The sequence below is a fragment of the Thermoascus crustaceus genome (assembly GCF_041956765.1).
Source record: "Thermoascus crustaceus strain CBS 181.67 unplaced genomic scaffold VTN00scaffold_2, whole genome shotgun sequence".
NCBI lineage: Eukaryota > Fungi > Ascomycota > Eurotiomycetes > Eurotiales > Thermoascaceae > Thermoascus > Thermoascus crustaceus.
This window is the reverse complement of record NW_027192528.1, coordinates 4,404,581-4,429,818: the sequence shown is the minus strand read 5'-3', so window position 1 is coordinate 4,429,818 and position 25,238 is coordinate 4,404,581. Positions and strand designations below refer to the sequence as shown.

Sequence of the window (25,238 nt, the reverse complement as noted above, 5' to 3'; positions counted from 1 at the left end):
CATCCAACCAACCCCTCCATGTCGCAACCACCCTCCACAGGCAAGATCTAACGAACATAAAGCAAAACAGCAAGATGGGCAAATCCTCCAAAGACAAACGCGACGCCTACTACCGGCTGGCCAAGGAACAGAACTGGCGCGCCCGCTCCGCCTTCAAACTCATCCAGATCGACGAGCAGTTCGACCTCTTCGCACATTCCGACCCGGACAGCGTCACCCGCGTCGTGGACCTCTGCGCCGCGCCCGGAAGCTGGAGTCAGGTGCTCAGTCGGGTCTTGATCCGGGGGGAGAGTTTTGGACGGAGGGCGTGGGTGGAGAAGAGGCGGAGAGAAAAGAGGGCGCTGGAGCGGATAGAAAGGAAGGCCGCGGGGGAGGATGTCGCAGAAGAAGAGACAGATGATGGAGAGGAGGAAGAGAGCAAACTGAAACCGCGCAAAAACGTCAAGATCGTCGCCATCGATCTCCAGCCCATGGCGCCCCTCGAGGGCATCACGACCCTCAAAGCGGACATCACGCACCCGTCCACGATCCCGCTCCTCCTGCGCGCTCTGGACCCGGAAGCCTACGACTCTACCTCTACCACCCCCTCCCCGACAGACAAACCCTCCTCCCACCCACACGCACACCCGCATCCAGTCGACCTCGTCCTCTCCGACGGCGCCCCCGACGTCACGGGCCTGCACGACCTCGACATCTACATCCAATCCCAACTCCTCTACTCAGCCCTGAACCTCGCCATCGGCGTGCTCCGCCCGGGCGGAAAATTCGTCGCGAAAGTGTTCAGGGGAAGGGACGTGGATCTGATCTACGCGCAGCTGAGGACGGTGTTTGAGAAGGTGTCCGTGGCGAAGCCGCGGAGTAGTCGGGCGAGTAGTCTCGAGGCGTTTGTCGTTTGTGAGGGGTTTATTCCGCCTGCTAGGGGTGCGGAGGGGGAAGGTGACGCTGTTGAGGCGTTGAAGAATCCGATGTTTGGGGGTGCTGCTGCTCCGACTGTTTCTGCGAGGGGCGGTGGTGCGGAAGGGGTGGTTGAGGTTGAGATCCCCGGCGACGAGGAAGATGAGGACGAGGACACCACCGAACGGACACCGGTCACCACCGAAACTACCACACACGTCTCCCCGAACCATACCACCCAGGTCCGTGTCCTGCACAAGACTACGAACCCCCCAGAAGACCGCTGGATATCCCCCTTCATCGCCTGCGGAGACCTCTCAGCGTGGGACTCCGATGCATCGTACGCCTTACCCCCTGGGCACGTCAGCTTGGATCCCGTGCAGCCGCCCACGGCGCCACCGTACAAGCGGGCGCTGGAGATGAGGAGGGAGAAGGGCGGTGCGTACGGGAAGACGAAGTTGGGGACTGTAGGTAGAGCCTGAGTTGAGTGACCGTCGTTTTGTGTTATATATATATATATATTGTTGGGGTTTTTTTTACGTCGGATTTTCATCTTTGGTTCTTTGTATAGAAGTTATGGTTATGTTGCACCTTGTATATGGAATGACAGTTAGGTAGACTACGGGAGGCTGGGTTGGTTGATCTACTAGACTAGATGATACCCGGGGATTGTACTCGTACAAATAGAAGGCATAGAATAGAAAAGTATATTTGAAGAAATATGTATTTGATTCGTGAAATATCTACTCGAAGGAATTCATATCTATGCATCTCGTCTGATCATCATACTTGTCAAGGGATATCCAGTTTTGAATCAAATCAAAAGATACGCATTGCAAAATAACCAGGCCAACAGCTTAGTAGACCTCAAGGACGTATCTCTCCTCGTCCTTCAGCTTCTCAATCTCCCTGCGCGTGTCGACCTTCTTGCCCGTCTCTTTGGCCTCCGTCGCGATGGCCTCCTCCAACACGGCGGTGACGTCGGGAACGGGCCAGGTGGGACCACACAGGTAGAAGGCACCCTGCTCGCGGATGTACGCCTGGATGATCTCGGGCAGGCTCTCGCGCATGCGGTCCTGGATGTAGATCTTCTGAGGCTGGTCACGGGAAAAGGCACGGCCCAGGAGTGTGATGACACCGGCAGCCTGGTAGGCCTCCCACTCCTCACCGTAGCAGTACTCCTCGCGCTGGTGGCGGGAGCCCATGTACAGCAGGACGGAGCCGACCTCTCTGCCTTGGGCCTTCTCGAGGGCGCGGTGCTGGACGAAGGCGCGGAACGGAGCAAGACCGGTACCCAGACCGGCCATGATGAGCGGCTGGGTGGACTTCGGAGGCAGCTTCATGACACTGGCCTTGACGCTGACAGTGACAGGAGCGCCGGGCTTGAGCTTGTGCAGGTACCGGGTAGCCTGACCGATGCGCCGGCGGCCGCGCGGGTCGGTCCAGTTGACGACGACGATCATCAGGGCCACAGAGTTTGGCGTGACCTTCTGGCACGAGGCGATGGAGTACTCGCGGCGCTTCATCGGGCTCACGATGCGCACAAGATCGTGGAAGCTGGGGTGAGCGGACGGGAACTCGACCAGGATGTCGGCGAAGGTGACGGTCTCGACCTCGGAGCGGTGCTTGAACTCGGCAGCGCCCTCCTGTCCACCCAGGGCGAGAAGCTTCTTCTTCTCCTTCTCGTCCGTGGCGAACTCGGCAAGGGCCTCGTAGAAACGCTTGGGCGGACGACCGAAGATGTCGACGTTCTGGACGAGAGCCTGGTACACGGTGCGGTTCTCCAGGATGCTTGGGTCCTCGCGCGACGGCACCTCCACGATCTCGTCAGGGTTGAGGCCGTAGAACTTGATGAACTCCATGACCTCCTCGCCATCGTTCTCGGCGTGGACACCCAGAGCCTCGCCAATGTCGTAGGTGAGGCCGGAGTCGCCCAGGTCGAACTCGATGTGGAAGATGTTGCGGTCGTAGGTGACAGGGGTGAGACGGCGGTTCTCCTTGACGTGGACCGTGAACGTCTTGGTGCTGAGGTCCGGACGGAGAGCAGAGCGCGTGCCATAAGCCTCCTTGAAGGCCAGACCCTTGGCGGCGGTCTTCCAGTCGCGGAGCAGCGATGGGGGCTCCTGCTCGCTCTTGTCGAACGGCACGAAGCTGTTGGCCGTGATGTCGGCAGGGAGACGGGGTGTCCCAGCGGCTCCCTCAACAGACTTCCACGCCTCGGGCACCTCGATCACACGCAGCATCTTGTCCAGGTCCTTGGTCACGGTCTCGATGGCTGCAGCGTTACCGATGACCTTGGCCAGCTTCTCCGTGCCAATCGTCTCCTGGGCCGGCAGTGCGACACGCAGGAAGGCAGCTTGCAGGACTAATGGCTGCAGCGCAGCGTCTCCCGCAACAGACGGGTCGACAATGTACAGGGAAATGCCGCGCTGGGCCAGGTCCTGACGGAAAGCCGCAGGAAGCTTCTTCTCGAGCTCGTCATCCTTCACGCCAGGTGCGCTGACGATGATCTTTCCGTTGTCCTTGATGGAAGCCAGCACGTCAACGTCACCCAGCAGCTTAACGTTGCCGACGTAGGCGACATCGGCCGCAGTCACGGCATAGGGAGCGTCAAGAGTCTTGGCGCTCTTACGGATGTCGACACGGACCGCACCACCCTGGACGAGGTTGTCATGCGCCGTGCTGATAGTGACATTGCTAGCAGAGTCCTTAGCCAGGGCCTCGCCGAGTTCGCGGGCGGCCTGGGCCGATGCGGTGTCGTCCGTGTCCCAGAAGGTGTACTCCTTGACGACGGCCGGGTCAAGGAGCTGCAGGGGAGCAGGGTCCTGGGCATCCTGAGCGGCCTGGAGGATGGGCTTGTCGGCCACGCGCTGGAAGGCGGCGGCGGTGTTCAGCAGCGTCCAGCGGTGTGAGCGAGCGTACTTGATCTCAAGGCAGCTCGGGGGCTGAGAGCCGGAAAGGACCAGAGCGGCGAGCACGTCGTCGTACAGGGCGGAGTGGACACCCGCCTCCTGCACGGCCAGCTCGTCGCGGACCTGGCCGAGGACGCCAACGGTCTTGACGGTCTGAGGCAGAACGCGGAGGAACTCCTCCTCGACGAAGGGGCGGTATACACGGACGTTGACAACACCAACGCGGGCACCATCCTTGGCCAGGGAGCGGGCGACCTGAGCGGTCAGGGACGCCTCGACGGTACCGAAGGCAACCAGAACGGAGGTAGCCTCGGGGTGACCGTGGTACTCGAAGAGACCGTAGTCGGTGCCCAGCTCACCGTTGAGGGTCTGGAGCAGGCTGAGGACCTTGCCCTGGGCATCGAGGTGACGGCTGCGAGCGTCGGTCAGAGTCTGGCGAACAGCCTCGTAGGTGCGGGCCAGACCAGCCTGGTCGAGGACATCGATGACACGGGTGGTCTCACGGCCAACACGAACGCCGTCGAAGACGTGGATAGACGGCAGGAAAGAGGCCAGCAGGGTGGCAAAGAGAGCCATGTGCTGGGCCTCGTGGGTGGAGGCGCTGGAGACCAGACCCAGGCCGAGCTCCTCGGCGAGGGCCAGGGCGGAAGCATAGTCCGAGACCAGACCGTCGTCACCGGCGTAGTCAAGGGCAGCAACGTGAGCGGCCACAGGGCTGGCAACAGAGTACAGCAGAGACAGCTGCTCTAGGGCCGGGCGCAGATACGGCAGAGTCGCAGAAGAGGCGATGATGCCCTGGGGAACATGGCGCTTGCGCAGGTCGAAGTCGCGCGAGAAGAGGTAGCCGAGGGCGATGTTTCCAGCGCCCTGGCGGGTCTCCATGGGCTGCACCTTGGGAGCCTCGCCATTGGAGTTGGTCTCCTTGGCCTTCGCCCACTCACGAACAGCAGAGTCGAGATCAAAGGTCTCCGGGGAGTAGGAGAAGATCTTGTCGGAGAGGGCGTAGGCGACCTGCTGGATCAGGGTCTGCGCGGTGACATAGGTTGGGCCGCCGAGAGCGGAGAGAGCGGGGGCGGAAGAAGATCCGGCCATCGTGACAGGATGGTCGGAGACCTCTGGGAACCAACGATGGACACAGAGAAGAGGGAGGAGATAGAGAGGAGAGAGAAAGAAAGAGAAGAGGTCAGGACGCGATATGATAAAGATATGGAAAAAAAATAGTCGAGGGGCAGAGCGTCCCAAAGCGGCTAGCGCCGATCACGCAATTGCTTATCGATAGGGACAGGGGAAACGTTGTCCCGCGTACCTGATGACTCAGCAGTCACCTGACCGTCACATGGTGCGGGCAGCCCTAGAGCTCCGTCGACGTGATGACAGAGCGTCATGTCTTGAGCTTCGACTTTTCATACGTGCTGCGCGCTGAACAGGATACCATAAACACGATCGTCATGGCCGCCGTCGCCCTCGTCGGATGCACCGGGATGGTGGTAAGTTCTGGTCTCTTGATTCAGGGACTTGGGTCTGGATCCAGGAAGCTCGACCTGCATCCATGGATTACGAAGCTCCCCTCTCATAGCGGTATCGCTAACCACACTACATAGGGCTCCCACATCCTCACCACCCTGCTCTCCCACCCCAGCGTCTCCCGCCTCGACACCATCTCGCGCCGCACCCCCCCTGCCGCGGCAGCCGCGCCCCAGGCGAAGCTGACGACCTTCGTCGACGGCGACACCTCGCGCTGGACGGGCCAGGTCGCATCCCTGTCCCCACCCCCTTCGGTGTTCATCTCCTCGCTGGGCACGACCCGCGCCGCGGCGGGTGGGCTCGAGAACCAGTACAAGCTCGACCACGACCTGAACCTGGAGCTGGCGCGCGCTGCCCGCGATGCTGGGTCCAAGGTGTACGTGCTCGTGTCGTCGAGTGGAGCCAGCAAGGCGTCGAGGATCCCATACTCGCGCATGAAGGGTGAGCTCGAGGAGGACGTCAAGGAGCTGGGCTTCGAGCGGACGGTCATCCTGCGGCCGGGTCTGATCGCTGGTCAGCGCGAGGAGAGCCGGCCCGTTGAGGCCGTGGCGCGCTTCATCGCCGGCTTCGCGGGTAAGGTGCATAACAGTCTTAAGGATAGTTGGGCCCAGGACTCGGACGTTATTGCAAAGGCAGCCGTCCACGCTGGCCTCAAGGCGCTCGAGGGCGATGTCCCCGCTGGCAGTGAGAAGGTCTGGGTCCTGGGAGGAAGCGACATCATCCGTCTGGGCCGCACGGAGTGGAAAGATCCTGCATGATTTCTTGCGCATTATTTGGTTCTTCCCATTGTTGCTCTCATTTCACGGGTCTGGTGTTATTCTTATGCTCCACATGCAGCGAGTTTGATAGGTATTCATCCATATATACAGTACGGGTAACCAATGTCATGGCAATCCAATCGTCTAAATTTGGCCTCTTTTGAGAGATGCAGAGCCGTCAGAAGACGAACCAACAGAAACTCGACCTTCCAACCGCCGACGACACGATTGTCCCCTCATAGAGAGCCATAGGCAACAAGCTATCGACGCTGCCCTACGTTCACTTCCCTCTTCCTGGGCGATCCCCTAACACTCCGGCCAGATTTGACATTCTGATCCGGGGCTCCCTCCATCGGGTCGCGCGCCTGGCTGACATCCTTGTTCGCCGGACTAACGTCAAGAGGGTTGCTGATCTTGCCTTCCTGTTGGCTCTCCCGGCCCGACGCCTCTGTCTGGCCCTCGGGGGACGTGTTCGAGGGGTCGTACGCCGACGGGTGTCCCGCGACTTCGTCGTCCGTCCCGGACTTGGAGTACTCGGTGCGCTCCGGCCTCAACGTCGACCGGTCCATCGTCTTCTGTTCACCACGGGTGAACAGGCTGGCAGTAGTGGAGAGGGTCCGCATCGTCGTCGTCGTCGTCGTCGTCGTCGTGGAGTGTCCGCCTGCAATGGACGGTGTAGTCAGTCGAGCAGTAGCGTAGATAGCTCGGGTCACTCCGCTGCTCGCCAGGAGAGCCTGGCGGACCGTTGCGATGTGGTTCCACATGATGGAAGATCACAGTGTTTTACTGTCCCGAGGTACTCTGATCGTCTGTCTAAGCAGCTATGGATAGACGTGTACAGACACAACAGGCAGCTGTTTATATATACATGTACAACCTGACGAGCAGAGGGCAAGTCTTCCGGTCAGTTTGCAAAGCGTGGTAATGATGTAGATTTTACTTACCGGGAATCAATTGACAGCTAGAGATACCGGCTGGATATTAGAAAATGGACGAAGGACCGTAGAGCTTCCTTGCTTCGGTGTCTGGTGGTTTACATCCCAAGGTCATGCTGACGTCACTACGAGGATCGTGACCCGCGAAGCCCTAGTTGTATAGTATCACGTGACCGTTATCAGAGAGGGCAGGATCCATGATGGAGTGGGTTCCTCTTCTAGAGCAACTCCTTTCACCAGGAAAAGACTTGCGGTATGGACTGCGGATCCGATAGCCTTTGGAACCTTGCAAATAAAGTCATTAAACTGCGATTAGCGGCTGCTGTCCGACGAACAGGTCAAGCGTAGCTTACCAACGTATCACCCTTGCTGTCACCTCCATCACTGCCAAGGATCGATGATCCGGTTTAAACCACAAATTCACGCCTCAGTACCAGCATATCACGTGTCCTATAGCCCTGGAGGGAGCCTCCACCTCCCTGACCGGGAGAACTACCGTCAACAGACAGTGGGCTATGGTGGCCGGACACCTCCTTCACTGTGAACCCCACGGCGGTGGAAGATCACTGCAAGCCCTGAGACTTGACTGCCACGTCAACGACATTTCCATCGTATACTATTATCGCGGACACAATTGAGGCTCAGGAGTTCTCTCTGCCCGCTTAGGTTCCCGCATCATGCCTTCCCCACGGGACAGTGTTCTCGTGCGATGTGTATAGTTGTCCGGGACTAGGAGGTTGCCTTGTGCATAGCCTCAGCATGGCATGTCTGAGTAATCACGGAATTGAACCATTGCCCCCGGTGCTGCGACTCATCACACTGCACGTTGCTACCGGACCCATCCACTGATAGACACTAGATGGAAGATGGGTGCCGGGATCCTTTCGTGCACATGCTCCCACCATGGCTCTTGGACATAGCAATGGAACCGCTGACACTGTATAGTTAAGGCCGATATAGTCTATGTTGAGTCGAGTACCCTTGAAGCTGCAGGTCGAGAACCGAGACTAAGAAAATACTTCAGCAATATCAGACGATGTGGCACCAATGGGTATGCAACCAAACCAAGCCACGAAACGGACAACACGACATAGAAACGACCAAGGTAAGCGGAAGAAAGACATAGCGAAGTTTAGCTCTGTCACGAGATGAGGGCAAGCTCCAGAAACTGTTTCCAGTCTCTGCAAAGCCTGCTTCGAGCTTTATGCGCTTAAGGCAGGCGGATAAGTGTAGAAATCCCTGTGAGATTAGTGGATTGACAGGGAGCGTCCTTAGCTGCATACTATCTGCAGTAGACTAGGAGAGTTCATTGGGTACATCCACAGCGAAAAAGGAAACATGCACGTCCGTGCAAACCAATCCGGTCCCATAAAAAACTCGGCTGGCAAAGGTACTTCATCTTAAAAATCCCAGACTTGTTGCGCGCATATGCCATTTGCCGCAGGCAGAAGCATGTGGGTGATGCGTGCCGAAGGGCTCCGTTTATTCCTCAATCACGGGAGTAGAGCAGACCCGGCTGGGTGGAGAGCACATGTGGGTCAGGGAATTCAAATTCAACGTTCCAGTACTATGGTTGAAGGTGCTGGAGCACAAAAAAGATGCACAATTTGATTTTGGCCATGATATGCTTCCGGTTACTTCACAGGTAAATTGTAGCGAATTCCTGGTTGGATACTACCCATTTACTGGTCTGTTTACTGCACAGAGCGGTCCGAGGCCCAAACACGAAAAGGCCTATAGTAATGCGGAGCTAGAAACTCGCCAACAGTAACAGGGAAAGCCAGACAACGTGGAGGGGCGGAGAGTCGAGCTGGTAGCTTAGCCACCCGGGGCCGATAGCCTCACCCATATATCCGGTTCGCGGTCCTTGTCACCTTGTCGCCATCCTGCTGAGGAGCCTCGCCAGACAGCTGAGTTGGCAGTCAAACCTGTCGGAGAGCTGCGGCTCATCATCACCACGCGGGAACTCAAACCGGTTAGCCGTCCATGTTGCGGTGAGATAAACAGAGCTCGTACAAGGTCGCAGAAGGAAAAGCAATATACGTTCAGAGAGTCTTGGGAAGGCGGGGGTTCGAGAGTTAGAACAACCCCCCCTCCCCCCTATGATCTTGCAAGGACAAACCGGTGTTCTTCTCTTCATCATCCCACATGGGATGGAAGACGAGATTTCGCCTCAGAACATGCCAGTAAGACGTGAGGAACCGTGATCAAATCCAAACTCCTGGACCAGACGCGGTGCGCCACGTCAGAGAGTCTCCGGATTTTAGCGTAAAATGCATGTGTCCAGCGAGCAGATGTACCGTGTCACAGCTGCTTTTTGTCTTCGCCTTCGATCCGCAGAGGTACGACCTTATCATCCAAAATTAAGACGACAGGGGTGAAGGCAATTAACCCTGCACTTAAGCGGGAGCCTAGGCGGGATTATTGTTGTGCAGGTCTGAAAGATCAGCTGAAGAGGATTGTCCTCGAAAGGAAGTTTGAGTTCGGTGACTCAAGCCCAAGAATAAGATTCCACGAACCGATGGGAAGCTAAGGCATCGAAGAACAATATACGTGACGCGGCTTATCAACGCAGAACATGAATTATTGGTTGAAAGACACAAAACGGGAGTTCGAGTAAATGCGGGGCCGGGGAAGAGCCTGCAGACGAGAACTCTCATGTGCTTCAATGTCGGATTACATGAGACGAACACAAAAAAAAAAAAAACGGAGATAGAGAAAACTGAACCAAAGACAATGTCCGTCTGAAACAACGGATCACGTACACGACTTCGAGTCTTCATAGCACCGTGTCTCACGGTCATCGGCTGCAAGGAGGACCGGTCAAGACCCTGAGATGGAAGCTATGACACAACCATTGACAGCACGTCCAAGTGGAATTGGCCACCACGGAACAGGGGCCGTGGATAGACAGCACAGCACCTACAGGTGGGGCTCCTGCCCAGACTGCAGGGATTAATATCACCCTCATGAGGCAAAGATAATGCGGCTTGCCTTCGACGAGGAACACAAGGTTAACCCCTGAATGGAAGTTGCTTCTGTCGACGGACGAGACACCTGGCACGAATGGAGGGCAACTCGACTATGCAGGAGCATTGATCGCAGGCGTAGCAAAGAGAGGATCCGACTCCCGGGGAGCTCCTCAATCCGGAAGCTAGACAGAGGGGAGGCGCTGCGAAGAGCAAGAGTGCGATGATGCTCCACAGGTCCCATGAACGAGGAAAGCTCCATGGCGTGAGGGATTTTCAAAGATACACAATGGAACGGAAGAGATTTCGATGCCACGACAACCGATGGAAACTGCGCATGCATTCGTGAAGCAACCGGTGGAATCAATACGACCCGTGAGGACGGATGTCGTGGAAGTTTCGCGACTCCACCACCAGAACGATCAATGGTGCCCAACAGGGATTGGTAATGACGCAGAGTAACGATATAGCCATCCAGGATGAGTCCATCACACGCCGGCATGCGTGTCGATCGAGGAGGGGTTTGCGGCCAGCTCTGAGAGTGTAAACACTAGGGAAAAGTGATTTTGAAACATAAATATCGCTTCTTAGTCCTCCACGGTCTCCTATTTCTGTCCGTCAGTTTCAGACACAAGTTTCTTCAGCACACACCACGAATCAGAACTCTTGCTCAGGACGGAGAGCTTCAAGCTTCCTCAAGCTCAACCTCAACCGATCGACATCCTCAATTGGCTTCGTTCAAGCCCAGCCTATCAATCTGCCCTCACACGGCGAGACCAACAAGCTCAGCCAATAGCATCCGAAACAGAAGCTGAAACGCCTAAACTCACATCAGCCACAAGTCCGTTTGATAGAATCCTTCATGAGGTCACGGCTAACAGATCTGATAGGCATGTGCTTCTACAACCAGAAGAGGTTCGCATGCGGAGACTGGAACTGGACCAGTTTTGCCTCCCAGTGCAATTACGAGTATCGCACGGGGGAGACATGCGGCATGAGACTCGTCAACGCAACCGAGTTCACACCCACGCAGTGCCGACTCTGCGAGAAGATCGAGACCAAGTACCGACGCCGCCAAGCGGAGTTAGAGCGATTGGAGCGATGGCAGCGAGAGGGCGGCACCCTCGTAGCGTCCATTGACAGATCACGGCGGATCATCTTGGAGCTCGAGAGGGAGATCTGCCAGCTGCAGAGCGAACGTGAAGACCGGCGGAAGGTGCTGGGTTGAAGGGGTAGTTGCACGAGACACTGGAGTACGCAGTGTCAGCCCACCGCGGATGCGGCTGATTGGCGGATTTTCAAGTCTTTTTTTGTTCTCTTGTTCTATTAAACCAGGGCTCATGTTGGAATTTTCGGGCATCCTGATTCTTTCTGTTTGACTTTCACGTCACGCCGAATGGTCAAGCCTGGCGGACAGCCAGGGGACCGGCGAGACGGTCCAGGATGGAATCTGGGCTAAATTGTTACATGGTGATATTCAGCAAGCAAAATGTACCAATAACATTCTTCTCTTTAACGACTTTCGCGTCGACCATACCCGTAGTTCGGAAAGTTCCACACATAAGCGCCCGTACTGCAGTGAGCGGTTCGCCGCGATAAATATAGGTCATGTAAGGGGGACGCAACTCGTAGCGAGCAGACAACATATCTCCAACAGATATCCCGTCCCAGGTCATAAGATGAGACACGAACACCAGCAGTCGACGTGCTCAACAATGCGGGGGATATCGAGTATGCCGACAGACGACGTTCGAGAAGGCCATCACGTGCGCCGAACCCGAGCGGGCGCTAACTCCGCACGTCTCCAACCCCGGACCGGTCTCACGTGACGTAAGCCATGGCTCTGTTATCCGCCTCTGTGTCGCCTAAGGCAGCGACAGGTGCCAGGCTCGACGCTCCAGGCCTCTGCTCAACGACGTCAGGCGACCTGACCTGTCCTGTCCTGCTCTATCTCATATCCCTCCGAATCGCATTCTGCCTCAGATAGAGGGGGTTTTCTGAAAGTGGATGGGTTGTTCGAATGGAACATTGTCCGCCTGCTGGGCCACGGGACATGTTCTGATGTCGAGCTGTCGATAGTGGTTCAGCGGGGTCCCCATGTCCTTTATATTCTCCTCCGAAGATGGCTGCTCTTCAAGGTACACCAGGACTGAGGCGACCATCGAAGGATGTATATTACGTAGGGCGGCCTAACGGGGGCTTTAACAGCTTTAATACCTACAGGCTGTTGCACAGGGGCGTTCAGAGCAAATCGAGATTCTACATATACGTGGACCCATCCTTCTAAAGGAAGCCGCGAGATATCACCGCCGGATTGGGTGCGAGGGAATGAGAGCAGGCTAGCATACCCGACCGCCCGGTGCTCAGCTCTCCATTGTCGCTTGCCACGTCACTGCCAGACGCCGTCCGCTGCGCTTCGGATGCAACCAAGTCGGGCACCCGCAGCCGTCCTTTCTGACGATGGCAAAGGATCAATTGGATATATCCCAACAGCATCCTCTGTCTATGGAGGGTTGGCGAAGAGTGTATTGTTAGACCGCTAATTGCCACCTCTAGGACCGCAGTATGAAAGACCAGACATTTTGGAACAAGCCTTGCATTAAAGAAGAGTCGTAATCTTCCTTCACACGAGCAACCAAGCGGGAAACATTCTCATCCTTATTTTATCTCTCCCGCCTCCGGCTCCTCGTCCTCCTTGGCCAGGCCGTGTTGCTTCAGCAGGGCCATAATCTCATCCCCACCCCACAAATGGTGGTAAATCTTTCCATCTTTCGTCTTCCCCACTGTTGCAAATTCAACTGCAAAGGATACGAGTCAGCAGGTCTGATATATTGTAATGAAAGCAAGCGTAGAACCACTTACTCTTCTCACTGCTGAGCTTAGTCGAATCCATAGTCTTGCTCAATACCTTCACTGCCAGAGCGCATGCTTCCTTCAGATCGCAGTCCTCCTTGTAATCTTGCTTCAGCAGACTCTGGGCACTCGCATTGTTTGCTCCCACGCTCGTAGCCTTCCATCCACCGTAGTTACCGCTGGGGTTGCTCTGGTACAGCTGGAATTGCCGGTGCGGGTCATACCCCGCATAGATGAACGACACACCGAATGGTCGAAGACCACCGTGCTGGGTGTATCCTTGTTTCAGATCGCACAGGCGGCGGACGAGCTGTTCGCAGGGGATCTCTTCATTGTAGGTCAGGAGGTAGCGCTGGGCCGCTTGACGGGCGTAGTTTATGAGGATGTTCGCGTCTGCGGTCATTCCGGCGACCGCACATATCATGTTGCTGTCATAGAAGGTTAGCAATGTACGTGATACGACTTTCCCCCTTATCGCAAACCGAGCAGCGCATACTCATTCAATATGTAGAGCTTCTCCGCAGACGTATCCTGCTCCAGCAACTTGCTGGTCACCTTCCTCTCAGCAGCGAGGACGATCCCATCTTTCGCCAGAATTCCCAAGGCTGTACCGGCGTGTGAAATTGCCTCTAGAGCATACTCGACCTGATAGAGACGGCCCTCAGGCGAAAAGATCGTTGTCTGTCAGTGAGGTGGCATGGGTTAGCTGGAGCTGTCCGACGACCCAAGGGCACTGGCAGGATGAGGATACCCTTGAATCATATCTTCTCGACATCTTGGTCGGACCTCAGAAAACCAGCGAAACAAGAACAGCGGAATTTTTTTGGTTTGAATTAAGGAGTAATCGAGGGGTGGGAGAGGGGCCGCAGGTCCGGAGCGAACTGAGGGTTGGGCTGATGAGCTTCAAGACGGCCAGGCAACTCGCCCTCGCGCGTCCGGTCCAGCCTAAGCACCCGCCAAGCTCGGACCATGTCAGATCTCCAGCTTCGCCTACCCCATACAAAGCTCTCGTCGATCGATCTTGCATGCGCCTCACAACCACCTCCACGGCTTGAAGCGCTATTCCTTCTTCTCCAGCTTGTGCCGCGACTAGCGACAAGCAATGCTCAAGTCAACCTACACCCCGCCACCCCCATTGCCTCCGGGATGGACGGAACACAGAGCTCCATCAGGTTTGTCTATGCGCGGTCTATCTGCACCCTGTCTTCTTAGCTGACATATTTCCAGGTCATTTATACTACTATAACGCGGAAACTAAACAATCCACATATACCAGACCCGTTGCACAACCGGCCGCCCCTCAACCTCCCCCTCAAACTGTACCAGACCCCGCGCAGAACGTTCCGCTCTATGCACCCGGGACTCTGCCCCCGTTCTCTGCGACCCCGTACGGGCCTGCTGGTTACGGCCCAGCTGGAGCTTTCCCCGGTGTTAGTGACGCCCGTGGAGGTTTCCGCGGCGGAAGAGACCACCATGACCGGAGGCGCCGCGAACCAGAAGACAGGCCAAAGTCGAAGCATCCAATCCCCGGATGTGCGCCATGGGTACTCGTGAAAACAAAGCTTGGTCGACGGTTTGTTCATAATCTGGAGACAAAGGAGAGTTATTGGAAGTTCCCTCAAGACGTGTTGAAGGGTGTGGTGGAGTTTGATCGAATAGAAAGAGAGAAACGGGAAAGAAGAGAACGTGGAGAGGAGAGTGAAGAAAGAGAATTACCAGAAGCAGACAAAAAGGAGCGTGCGGTATCCGCTGCTCCATCACAGCCTGATCATGTAGAAACAGAGGCTGCTCCTGGTGCTGGAGAAGATAGCGATGAATACGAAGAGGTCGAGGTCACAGAAAGTGAGGCGGAAGAAGAGGAACAACCGCTAAAGAAACAGAGAACTGAGGGCGATGAGGCGGACCAACCTATAGAGTTCAATGAGGAGGACATTGAATACCAACTTGCTGCGATGGGCGAAGAATACGGCTTAGATCCGGGAGAGTACGGTGTCCCAGGTGAAGAAGGATGGGAAGAGGGTGCGGAAGGACTTCCGTTGACGGACGAAGATGCCACTGCCCTCTTCCGCGACCTCCTTGATGATTATCAGATCAACCCATATACTACATGGGAAAAGATCATTGAGGAAGGACGCATCATCGACGACAGCAGGTATACGGTGCTACCAAACATGAAGTCCCGTCGCGAAGTCTTTTCGAACTGGAGCCGTGACCGTATTCAGGAGCTGAAGGAAAAGAAGGAGAAGCAAGAAAAGAAGGATCCCCGGATCCGTTACCTCGCCTTTTTACAAGAACACGCCACGCCGAAACTATACTGGGCTGAGTTCAAACGCAAGTTCAGAAAAGAACCCGAGATGAAGGATACCCAGCTCTCAGACAAGGATCGCGAAAAGTACTATCGTGATCATATTGCACGGCTGAAGCTCCCGGAGAGTACTAAGAAATCCGACCTCTCCGCCCTGCTGAAGTCTATTCCACTACATCAACTGAACAGGTCATCGAATATCGAAGCTCTCCCTCCCTCCATTCTTACAGATATCCGTTACATCTCCTTGCCACCCAAAGTGCGTGATCCTCTTATCGAGGCATATATCTCGACTCTGCCCCCTGCACCAGAGCAGGATAATATAACGGCAGAAGAACGTGAAGAGCTTGACAAGAAGAGATTGGAACGCGAGAGGCGCGAGAGAGCGCTAGCAGAGCGTGAAAAACGCGTACAGGAGGAGAAACGGAGACAAAAGAGCGAGCTCATGCGCGGCAAACATTTGCTACGGGAGGGAGAGACAGAGATCGAACAAGCCATGAAGGTCGGCAAGGAAGGCCTACGGAGTTACATGGAGGAGACTGCCGGAATGGCTGAACCGGAGCAAAAGAAGGATTGATGTACATGGCATACCACAGTCGAGCAACGATCTTCGACATGATATGATTGAAGCACGGTATATAGATAGAACTTTTGTGGAATAGCATGTAAAATAATGTTCCAAATTAGGAAAATACAGGCCTACCTATCACATGGCATATCACACGCATGTATGCAACCCAACTCATACACTTCCAATCTCGGATATGGTTGACAGGGTATCAATATTATACACCAAGAGAACTTCTCAAACTCATCATGGACGCATGCATTTATCTGAATCTCCAGTCATCCCAGTCCTCATCTTCCTCCTCACTCTCGCTCTCAGTTCCTCCCGGCTGCTCCGCTGCGGTAGCTTCTGCTTTCTTCCCTTCCTCCTGCGCCTCTGCTGCTTTTCTCCTCCTCAGCTCCTCCCGCTTCTCCTTCAGCCGTCGTACCCGGTCCTCTAGCATCTCCATCTGATCGAACTCCTCCTCGATGAACCGGGCAGCGTCCTCGCGCTCACCCTCGGCCTCAGCCTCACGAGCCTTGGCTAACGATTCCTTTTCACGTCGCTGCTGGGCCTCTAGTTCTGCGGCGGAAACCGGAGCCGCGGAGATCGTTGCAGTGGCCGAAACGGCAGCAGGAGGTTGTGGGACTTTGGTTGGGGCAACGACTTCACGCTCGAAAGCGGCCCATTCGTCCTCGTCGATGGTCTGAGGAGCATCTGCGGGTGCTTGCGCAGGAGGCGGTGCGGGTGCATGAGAGTCGATAATCGGAATTTCTCTTTGATTCTCATCCGCTGCATCTTGCTCTGGAAGTCCTGGGCCGGCCACTTCGTTGGCAAGACGGTCCTCCTCTTGCTGCTCTTCTTCCTGTGCTGCTTGCACGCTGGGAGGCTGTGGCGTCTTCGAGTCCGGGGGCAATGGCCCGGCACTGGGGCTGGTTGGTCTCGATTTCTTGCGCATTATATCATCATTGGTGTCGAGCTTGCGCTTCTTGGTCACTCGAGTGCCGGCGCTTCCTGCTTGTGAGGTTGCTCGGCGAGAGGCCAGCTCGTTTCGGAGCATTGACCGAACATCCGCCATGGTGTAACGGGTTAAGCGAGTAATAGAGGATTCAGCAGCTTAATACAAACAAACCGAAGTGTAATATGAGTATTCCCAAGCGCAGAACAGGTCCTGAGAGCAACCACGGTCGATACATTCCATCAAGGGGTCGCCAGGCCCTGCGCGCGCGTCGCCGCAGCTCGCAACGGCTGACGGCTGCCAAGACTCCCCGCAGAGCCGCGCGTCACGTGAGGCAACGGCTAGCCAACCTCGTCGCGGACGCGGGAATCTCGTCTGCTCAACATCACTTCATCTCTCCTCGTCTACGCTCGACGCCATAATCAACCCTCGAGAGCTCTCTGTTTCCGTCGCGAGACTCTCTCGATCCTCGTGTTCTCTAACCTGCAACCTCTTTCACGCGGTGGCACGTGCGCCGCTCTGCCGTTGTACTTCCCCGCTCGCGCCAAGCTGAAATTTGCGCGACAGGAGAACCTGACACGCTCTCCCTCTGAAGGGCAGTGATCGCGACATATCTCAGACCACACTCGGGTAGCTTGCAGGAAAACGCTGGAGAAGTAATACCTGTGTGGGACGGACGACGTTGCCACTGTCCGCTCTCTTCGAACTCGTGTATTACTAGCTCCCCAATGCCGTAGAGAGACAGTTGTTGTCGTGTCACGCGCACAACCTGCTCACGCCAACTCTCTTACTTTTACACAACGGACCGTAGAATACTGAGTGTTCCCTTCCATATCTACGTCCACCATGACTGGTAAGCTCTAGTATACCCAATCCGGGGCGTCCGCAGAAGCGCGAACAGCTTTGGTGGCGCGCCCCGAGGCGACCTTCACCTTTTACGCGAATGTCATGCTAACCGTGAGACCAGAAGAACCCCGACGCTCTGGACGAGCCACCAAGGGCCAACACAAGAACCTCGACTTGACGCCGGAGATTCCCGTGAAGAAATCGAAGGCGAAAGCGCAGCCCAAGGAGAAGCCTCCGAAGCCTTCCGCAGAACCCACTCCGGCCCCCAGCGAGGAAGATGAAATTATCCGATGCATATGCGGAGAGTATGAAGAAGAGGAAGATGTCGAACGAGACATGATATGCTGTGACAAGTGCTCCGCATGGCAACACAATGACTGCATGGGTCTGACCTTCGCAAAGGGCGAGGAGCCAGCGGAATACTTCTGTGAACAGTGCAAGCCCGAGAATCACAAGGTCCTCCTTGACAAGATTGCTCGTGGCGAGAAGCCATGGGAAGAAGCTGCCAGGAAGAGGCAACAGGAGGCCGAAGAGAAGAAGGCCGCGAGACGGAGGAAGGGGAAGAAAGGAGGCAGGAAGCCAAAAGCAAGTGAAGTCAAACCAGAGACAACCGCGGAGGCTCCTCCAGCGGCTACCGCCACTCCCACTCCGGCTCCTCCTGCTGCTGCCCCTGCTGCTGCTACTCCGGTGCGCGAAGAGAAGAACGGAACAACGCCAGCGAGTGGCCAGAAACGGAAATTCGAAGAGCACCAGGAGGCTGCTCCTCCAGAAACAGTAAGTGACAAGATTCCGCTACATAGTCAGAACCGGTGCGTTGACACACCGATGCAGGGTCCAAAGCCGAAGCAGCAGAAAGTCTCGACTCAGGGCAAACAGGTGACGGATCAAGGTGGGAAGGCACCCGCAGACCAGGCCCAAAAGGCTAGTCCTGTTGGGACTCCCTCTCATCCAGGTTCTGTCGCAGAGAAGGCCACATCAGGGATCGCGGGGACCCCAGAAGAGATTGTGAACCCAGCTCGGAGAAGTTGTGCCAGTGCGCTAGTCAAGCTGTTTGTAGATCAGATTCCTGAGGCTCAGAAGCGAGGCTCCTTCCAGCTGCCCCCTGGAAAGTCCGCAGAAGATGTCGCACGGCCACTCGGTCTCTCTATCGAGTATGCCATGTATCAGAATATATGCGGCGGATCCGGAGAACCTAGTGAGCCCTATAAGTTACAATTACGGACGATCCTGTTCAACGTAAAGAAGAACACTTCTCTGCGGGATCGTCTGCTCGTAGGTAGTCTTACCCCTGATGCCCTCTCGAAGATGAGTACCCAGGATATGGCGAGTGAGGAGCTTCAACAGAAAGATGCCGAAATCAAGAGAGAGGCTGAGAAGCAGCATATCATCGTGCAAGAGCAAGGACCACGGATAAGACGCACTCACAAGGGAGAAGAACTCATTGAAGATGACAACAACAATGTCGCAACAGAATCCATCTTCTCAGCTGCACCCGCTCGCCGGGCAATCGACGCAGATGGAACTCCCTCAGCACCAGGTTCTGTCAGCCCGAAAGTTCAGCATCCTCCCGAATTTCCAGACGCCCAGGGTGCGGCGAGAACTCGTTCCATTGATACGCAGGCTGCGAATAGGGGAGCTGATGGCGCTTGGCCCAGCATACATTCCCCTGACGGCACAAACCACGACAGAGTCTTCCCCGAAGTACCGGCACACCTTCATGAACCTTTTCCCAGTGGAAAAGTCCAGGCGGATGCGGAGATTGATCAGCTTTTGAAGGATGAGGAACCGGACTCGCCGCCATATTCTCCGAAGGACTACCAGGAGGACGGGATTGTTTGGCGCGGAAAGGTCTCCATGAACCCTGTGGCAGAGTTCTCGTCTTCGGCGAAGCATGTCGGAGGCGCGGATCTGAGTGGAAGAATTCCATGGAGCCAGCTTGCTCCATCGACGCTGCTGGTTGATGGGCGGATAGACATCCAGCTTGCCAGCAACTATCTCTGCGGTCTGCGGTTCAGCTCGTCTACAGACGTGACCGTGATCTCGATGGCTGCCCCTGAATCACCAAGGGAGCGTGCTGAGTTCGACAAACTCTTCAACTACTTTGTGGAACGCAAGAGGTATGGTGTTATGGGAAAGCATCCATTGCCGGCAGTCAAGGACACCTATATCGTACCCATCGAAGCTGGATCTACCAAGAAGCCCGAATTCATCGAGCTGCTGGAGAACAACACGCTCGAAGATCGAAACCCGGACCGTATCTTGCTTGTTGTCTTCGTGGTCAAGACAAGTGACTCCTCCAATACTCCTTCGTCGCAGCCTACGCCACATTACCCGGGCCAGGATGCTCCCATGAACACCGCAAGCCCGTTGACAGCTACTTCAGCCACCCCGCAACAATCGCAGTACTTGACCGCTGGCATGAGGCCCGTGTCGCAGATGCCCTCTACTCCATCGTCGTTCGCCGGAACACCTCCTAATCACGCTCCGTATGGCGAGACTGCCCAGCCCCAGCAGCCACAATACCACCAGTATGCACACTACCCGCAATATCAACCTCCGCAACCCCATCAACCACATCTGACAGGTGTTGCCGCCGCAACCCAGATTCTGGGACCACATGTGAAGGCGCCTGCCATTCAAGACTTGCTGCAGAGGGCCCCGAACGCCGATGCCTCCCAGCTGAACGTTGTACGCGATATACTGGCCCAGAACCCAGCCGCGGCCAACGACACCAACTTGCTGATGCAAGCACTGGTCCAGTTCCAAGCCAAGGCGAACAGCCAGCAGCAACATTCCGGATAGACGAGGGTACTCAAACTACGATCCACGTTTTCTAACGTGCTTCTACGCTGTTTATTTACATATTTTCTTCCCTGGTGCTGAGATGACGTCTCTTTTCTCTATTTCAACACTGATATCTTATTTGATCATCTTTCCCCAATGGTTTGCACATTTCTCCCTTACCAGACCCTTCAGGGTGTCTGGCTTCGTCTCTTCTTGCAACTTTTCCTCTTGTCCGTCCCCCGGTTTGAAGAGGCCATCTGCCTATGATAGCGTGGAGCATTGAGTTCTGTGGCGGACCATTCTATTGTCTCTTTTTTCTAGCCGTAACATTCCCCGGGCTCCTTTCCTTCCCCCATAATAGGTAATGGAGATCCAAGTGTTCTAAGCCAATTGTACCGTCATGTACCGCATGTATGTTCTTTTCTTTTTTTTTCTATACCGTCTGACATGACTTATCATGTGGAATTTTATTTCCCGGCATTATCCTTTGTCCTGCTCGTCTGAGAGGCGAGGCCGGGACCGGACCGGACCGTGGGGCAAGGCGAATGGAGTAGTGCTCGTATTTTTGTTTTTATGTTTGTTGGTGTAAATAGCACCGATGGTAGTTTGATTGGTCTGAATGTGTTTGCATGATACGATGGTACTTGGCCTTCAATCCCTGTGATGTGTAGTTGTGATATTGATCACCTTCGTAACTTTCGTAGTGCCTACAAAGTAGCCAGCTTTACATCTTAGGCAGTAGTCAACCATATAGGCCGCCTTCACCCACTGAGCTTGAGAACACAATCAATGGCAGATTGAAATTAGAAAAACAGAAGCATTTATTTTATTATTACCCGAAGATCCTTTTCACACAACGGCCCAGTGAAGGACCACGTAAGTAATCAACAACTACCCTAGATACATACATAGAACGCCTGCGCTATGCAAAGGATTAAGCAGTAAGAGACAATGAGAAAAAAAGAAAAGTACAGAACAAAACATAGGAAAAAAAAATTCACCACCTTCCATAGCCCCCTCCACCACGCTTACTATACCCCCTATGTCCACCACCACCGCCACCTCCACCATACCGCGGCCCTCTCCCTCCACCACCACGTCCACCCCAACCACCACCTTCCTCATCATCATGCCTCGCAGGCGGCGGCCTCCCCTTCAACTCCTCACTCAGCCTCTTATACGTCTTGCGCATGTCCGAGTACCCCATGTGCATCTTTCCGTAGAAGTGGTCCGCCAGCCGCCGGTCGTTGTCGAGCCGGGAAAGGTACGCGCCGCAGACGTCGCAGACCTGCAGCTTCTGGTGGCCCGAGGGACCCGAGGTGTCGGAGAGGGTCTTGAGTTCGCGCTCGCACGTCTCCTTCTGGTGCTTGGCGGTGCGGATCTTGTAGAGCTCGTTCAGGGCGAGGGCGACGGAGCCGGTTTCGCCGAGGACGGAGACCTCGAGGAGGCCGGTGTTGATGGTTTTGGTAAGGTCGGAGATTTGTTTCAGCTTTTGGAGAGTCAGTTACCGTCTGAATCAGGGATCGTTGAGCGAGAATAGTGTCAACTTACCAAGTTATTCGTCTGCCGAATCTCATCCGGCGTCTTCTCCAGCCGTCTCTGCGCGGCGTCGATCCGACGATCACACTCGTCAATGTACTTCTGCATGTCGCGCATGTAGTCATATTCGAACCCCCATTTGGCCTTCTCGCTCGGCGAGGCGGCCTCGTACTCCGCCTTCAGGCCCTCGCTGTGCACCTTGGGACAAGGGCCCAAATCCTGCTTGGTATTCGTGAACTGGTCGTGCGGACACGTGCCGACGAGGTACGAGCGACAGACTTTCGGGTCGGTGATGGAGAGCTGGGCGTTGCGGGAGGCGGCACCAGTTCCCATGAGCTGGTCCGCTGTTGAGAAGTCAGTTTCTCAATTCCAGACGGGGTCGCGGAAAGAGAGAGGAAAAGACGTACCTCCCATAAGCTGCTCCAGCAGCTTTCTCTGTTCGGCCGCCATGCTGATTAGCTTACAGCAGGGCTTGGAGATTCAAATGTCGGTTAGGTAAAGGGAAATTGACCTGGTCGCGAGGTCGACGGGTTGATAGATATCGCGATGCCTTTTTGGATGCGATGGGTCGGTCGGCGCAGCTGTGGCGCTTGTGGCGGCTGCGCTTGCGCCGGCCTATCAGTGCCAACCTTATCATCCTCCTGATTTGTGAAAGCTCTGTAGGTCACGTGATATATACCTATAGTCCTACTGCCGTGGAAGTTGAATGGATCTGCTTCCTGAATTGATACTAGAATATACTTGTATACTTTGAGTTTTGTAGATGATTTTACCTTTATGTAGAGGGCGGTCATAATGTTCTTAATCCCTTGAAGAACCAAACGGGAATATTTTACATATTTTGACAATAGGAAGCTCTTAGAAAAATTTAGTAGTTTTTTTTGTATTCTCGTATTAGCGACTAGAGGAACTACTGATTTTAACAGAAGCGATCTTGAAGGTACTATAACTAATCTACCGAACCTGCCAGAATACACTGAAAAATTATTGTTCTGCAAGATATTCCCGGTTGGTCCTTGAGGGCTATCATGTTAAATTCAAACTATTCGCACAGGCTATGACGATCTAACTGTTGAGCACTTAGCGATACAAGGTATCCTGGCTACTTCCCCTCGTGGTCACTAATTATTTCTCTACCTCCAATACGCAAGCTATTCCCTGTTCGACCCAGCGGAGTCGGCCTTTCCGCACCTCCATGACGATTCGTGGAGCGAGCCCTGGTCATCACTGATTCTCCGGACGGAGAAAGAACCTTCGACCGAGCGAAACGCTTTGAAAAACAGCTTTGGGATCAGAGGCTAAGGAGACAGAGTGTGGCTTTCCTGGATGAGAACCATACAAGTAGCTGGCCTTGGGGTTATGTTATTTACCGCACGGTGTTTACACCCGATTCAGACAGGCAATGGGCATCAGTATTGAAGCAACTGAAGAGTTATGTTTACTGGGCAGTCAACGGGAGCTGCGGGCGCAAGTAGAGAGAAATCCGAACGCTGTGCCACTGGATGAAACGCCAAATCGATTGATCCGTGAAGGGTTCCGGAATGTCATCATGGATGATAAGGAGCCTTTAGACGGCGCTTCGATTGGCCAGGTTTGCGCGCATTCTCGTCAGTGATGAATCGAAAGACTGGTGGCCTTGGTTCAACCTCTACCATAGTACATCAGCGATCTTCTTGAACCACTCTGATTGCTCCCTGGCAGATCCTGTTGACTCCAAGAATTTCCTGCTCCTTTAGCAATTTTCCTAAACACTGAGAATAATCGATACTGATCTGCCCAGCATTACGGAGAACGCGTAGGCGAATATAGTAGCGCTTGTAGTATTGTATATCCGCCTTAACGTGAACCCATCCAAAACTCCGCCGTTCTACAGTAGTAATCGCCAATTTGAAGAGATACCGGGAAGTGTATTGGTGTAGGTCGATAAAGAAAAGCTCAGGTTTTCGTGCCGTTGTACGGTACTTTCTGCTGCTTCGTGACGGGATATTTTATCCTCCTAAATAAGGCATTATGGTCAGCACCAGTGTAATAGAGTTAGTTCTATTATTCTAAACCGGAGAAGGTCTCAGAATTTCTTCTGGAAATCTTTGGCTATAAACCCTTGCTATAAACCCTTGCTAGTGTGGACTTTCTGCTCTCCTCACTCCCAGTATGATTGGGGCCCGGCATGAACCCGGGGTTTCGTTTCCTAGCTCTGCAGCTTACCCCGGCTTCTGCCACGCGGATCGTGCGCCGGCAATATTCTCGATTTTGATTTGATCCTTCCGTTGAATAACCGTTCCCTAGTTGTTTTTCTAGCGAATATTAGGCTTGTGCGGAACGATTAGCCATCTTCCCCGCAACGCCCTCGGAGAGGACTCCGGTCCCCGACACAGCTGTTTTCCTGTAGCTGTCTTGGGTAGGCAGCTGTCGCCGAGTATTGGCTATCTTTTGGTAATAGCCCTCGGCCTTGCAACCTGCCAAAGATCCTTGATTTGCATTTCTGCTTAGGCGCATTACATAACGCGAAGTCAATGATGGCGGAATCATGTATCCGGTGCGCTAACACAGCATTCATTTTAGCGCTCAGACCGTGTTATTCCCTTGGTATTCACCAGAAAGATCCGATTTGGCCACGAGGCACGGAGGCTCTGAGGTCACGCGTTGCAGCAGTCAGATGTAGGGTGTCTAGACTTGATTCAGTATTACGCTTAGAGCTTCCCCATGGGCACCCCCACCTTTGCGGAGCGACATTCTCCGCACTGTACGGTGTGGATTGTTCTAAATAAGAGATAGCATGGCTTCCCCCTATAGATTCTTATTAGCGGCTCTAACCCTTACTCTTGTCTCAATCAACTACCCCCTGATCTGCTGTGTACGAAATATCGAAAGATGGAGACCGGGAAAGTCAATCCTTCATCCGAGAATGACGATGACATACTTAAGAAATATATCACTGAGCTTTCAAGGATTGAAAATGGATCCACGCAGGAGGAAGCAGACGACTCGATTGAGGCCCGAAAGATCATCCGCAAGATCGATTGGCATCTGATTCCTCTGTTAACTCTTCTATATTCTTTAACGTTCCTCGACCGAGTAAATATTGGGAATGCCAGGCTCTGGAATCTGGAGAGAGACCTGAATATGACAGGTTATCAATATAACATCGCTGTCATTGGTAAGCGTGACACGCCTGAATAGTGACGGCCGTTACAATGAACTGAGGCTCACGCTTGCCTTACAGTATTTTATATTCCTGTTATTTTAATGGAGGCACGGCTCCTTTCCGCGTTGCTAACTGGCCTCCGTACCCTTGCTTATCCGGTATCAGATACCCTCAAACATTATCATAAATCGTGTTCAACCACGTTATTGGATTGCCGGTTTGACGTTGAGTTTTGGCTGTGAGATATCCTTCTATCTGAAGCTTTATTA

The 25,238-nt window shown here is 54.5% G+C and overlaps 12 protein-coding genes across 12 annotated transcripts; 6 read left to right on the top strand and 6 right to left on the bottom strand.

The window, feature by feature from the left end:
• Positions 1-74: 74 nt before the first annotated feature.
• On the top strand, positions 75-1,376 carry VTN00DRAFT_5085 (uncharacterized protein; the record flags this gene model as incomplete). Its single annotated transcript, XM_069431579.1, has 1 exon — positions 75-1,376. One exon carries the CDS (start codon positions 75-77, stop codon positions 1,374-1,376), a length of 1,302 nt encoding a protein of 433 aa, XP_069290600.1.
• A 375-nt stretch (positions 1,377-1,751) lies between these two features.
• On the bottom strand, positions 1,752-4,898 carry VTN00DRAFT_5084 (uncharacterized protein; the record flags this gene model as incomplete). Its single annotated transcript, XM_069431578.1, has 1 exon — positions 1,752-4,898. The coding sequence occupies one exon, from the start codon at positions 4,896-4,898 to the stop codon at positions 1,752-1,754; it is 3,147 nt and encodes a 1,048-aa protein (XP_069290599.1).
• Positions 4,899-5,176: 278 nt separating this feature from the next.
• Positions 5,177-6,088, top strand: VTN00DRAFT_5083 (uncharacterized protein; the record flags this gene model as incomplete). Its single annotated transcript, XM_069431577.1, has 2 exons — positions 5,177-5,293; positions 5,408-6,088. The coding sequence occupies 2 exons, from the start codon at positions 5,177-5,179 to the stop codon at positions 6,086-6,088; spliced, it is 798 nt and encodes a 265-aa protein (XP_069290598.1).
• A 260-nt stretch (positions 6,089-6,348) lies between these two features.
• VTN00DRAFT_5082 (uncharacterized protein) lies at positions 6,349-6,852 on the bottom strand (the record flags this gene model as incomplete). The annotated part of the gene is made up of 1 exon (XM_069431576.1): positions 6,349-6,852. The coding sequence occupies one exon, from the start codon at positions 6,850-6,852 to the stop codon at positions 6,349-6,351; it is 504 nt and encodes a 167-aa protein (XP_069290597.1).
• A 3,138-nt stretch (positions 6,853-9,990) lies between these two features.
• VTN00DRAFT_5081 (uncharacterized protein) lies at positions 9,991-10,254 on the bottom strand (the record flags this gene model as incomplete). The annotated part of the gene is made up of 1 exon (XM_069431575.1): positions 9,991-10,254. The coding sequence occupies one exon, from the start codon at positions 10,252-10,254 to the stop codon at positions 9,991-9,993; it is 264 nt and encodes an 87-aa protein (XP_069290596.1).
• A 630-nt stretch (positions 10,255-10,884) lies between these two features.
• On the top strand, positions 10,885-11,220 carry VTN00DRAFT_5080 (uncharacterized protein; the record flags this gene model as incomplete). The annotated part of the gene is made up of 1 exon (XM_069431574.1): positions 10,885-11,220. One exon carries the CDS (start codon positions 10,885-10,887, stop codon positions 11,218-11,220), a length of 336 nt encoding a protein of 111 aa, XP_069290595.1.
• A 1,430-nt stretch (positions 11,221-12,650) lies between these two features.
• VTN00DRAFT_5079 (uncharacterized protein) lies at positions 12,651-13,620 on the bottom strand (the record flags this gene model as incomplete). Its single annotated transcript, XM_069431572.1, has 4 exons — positions 12,651-12,790; positions 12,855-13,273; positions 13,342-13,526; positions 13,597-13,620. The coding sequence occupies 4 exons, from the start codon at positions 13,618-13,620 to the stop codon at positions 12,651-12,653; spliced, it is 768 nt and encodes a 255-aa protein (XP_069290594.1).
• A 194-nt stretch (positions 13,621-13,814) lies between these two features.
• Positions 13,815-15,727, top strand: VTN00DRAFT_5078 (uncharacterized protein; the record flags this gene model as incomplete). The annotated part of the gene is made up of 2 exons (XM_069431571.1): positions 13,815-14,017; positions 14,122-15,727. 2 exons carry the CDS (start codon positions 13,815-13,817, stop codon positions 15,725-15,727), a joined length of 1,809 nt encoding a protein of 602 aa, XP_069290593.1.
• A 253-nt stretch (positions 15,728-15,980) lies between these two features.
• On the bottom strand, positions 15,981-16,775 carry VTN00DRAFT_5077 (uncharacterized protein; the record flags this gene model as incomplete). Its single annotated transcript, XM_069431570.1, has 1 exon — positions 15,981-16,775. The coding sequence occupies one exon, from the start codon at positions 16,773-16,775 to the stop codon at positions 15,981-15,983; it is 795 nt and encodes a 264-aa protein (XP_069290592.1).
• A 726-nt stretch (positions 16,776-17,501) lies between these two features.
• On the top strand, positions 17,502-20,303 carry VTN00DRAFT_5076 (uncharacterized protein; the record flags this gene model as incomplete). The annotated part of the gene is made up of 2 exons (XM_069431569.1): positions 17,502-17,508; positions 17,623-20,303. The coding sequence occupies 2 exons, from the start codon at positions 17,502-17,504 to the stop codon at positions 20,301-20,303; spliced, it is 2,688 nt and encodes an 895-aa protein (XP_069290591.1).
• A 979-nt stretch (positions 20,304-21,282) lies between these two features.
• Positions 21,283-22,274, bottom strand: VTN00DRAFT_5075 (uncharacterized protein; the record flags this gene model as incomplete). The annotated part of the gene is made up of 3 exons (XM_069431568.1): positions 21,283-21,774; positions 21,837-22,168; positions 22,232-22,274. 3 exons carry the CDS (start codon positions 22,272-22,274, stop codon positions 21,283-21,285), a joined length of 867 nt encoding a protein of 288 aa, XP_069290590.1.
• Positions 22,275-24,695: 2,421 nt separating this feature from the next.
• VTN00DRAFT_5074 (uncharacterized protein) lies at positions 24,696-25,211 on the top strand (the record flags this gene model as incomplete). The annotated part of the gene is made up of 2 exons (XM_069431567.1): positions 24,696-24,981; positions 25,048-25,211. 2 exons carry the CDS (start codon positions 24,696-24,698, stop codon positions 25,209-25,211), a joined length of 450 nt encoding a protein of 149 aa, XP_069290589.1.
• Positions 25,212-25,238: the final 27 nt, after the last annotated feature.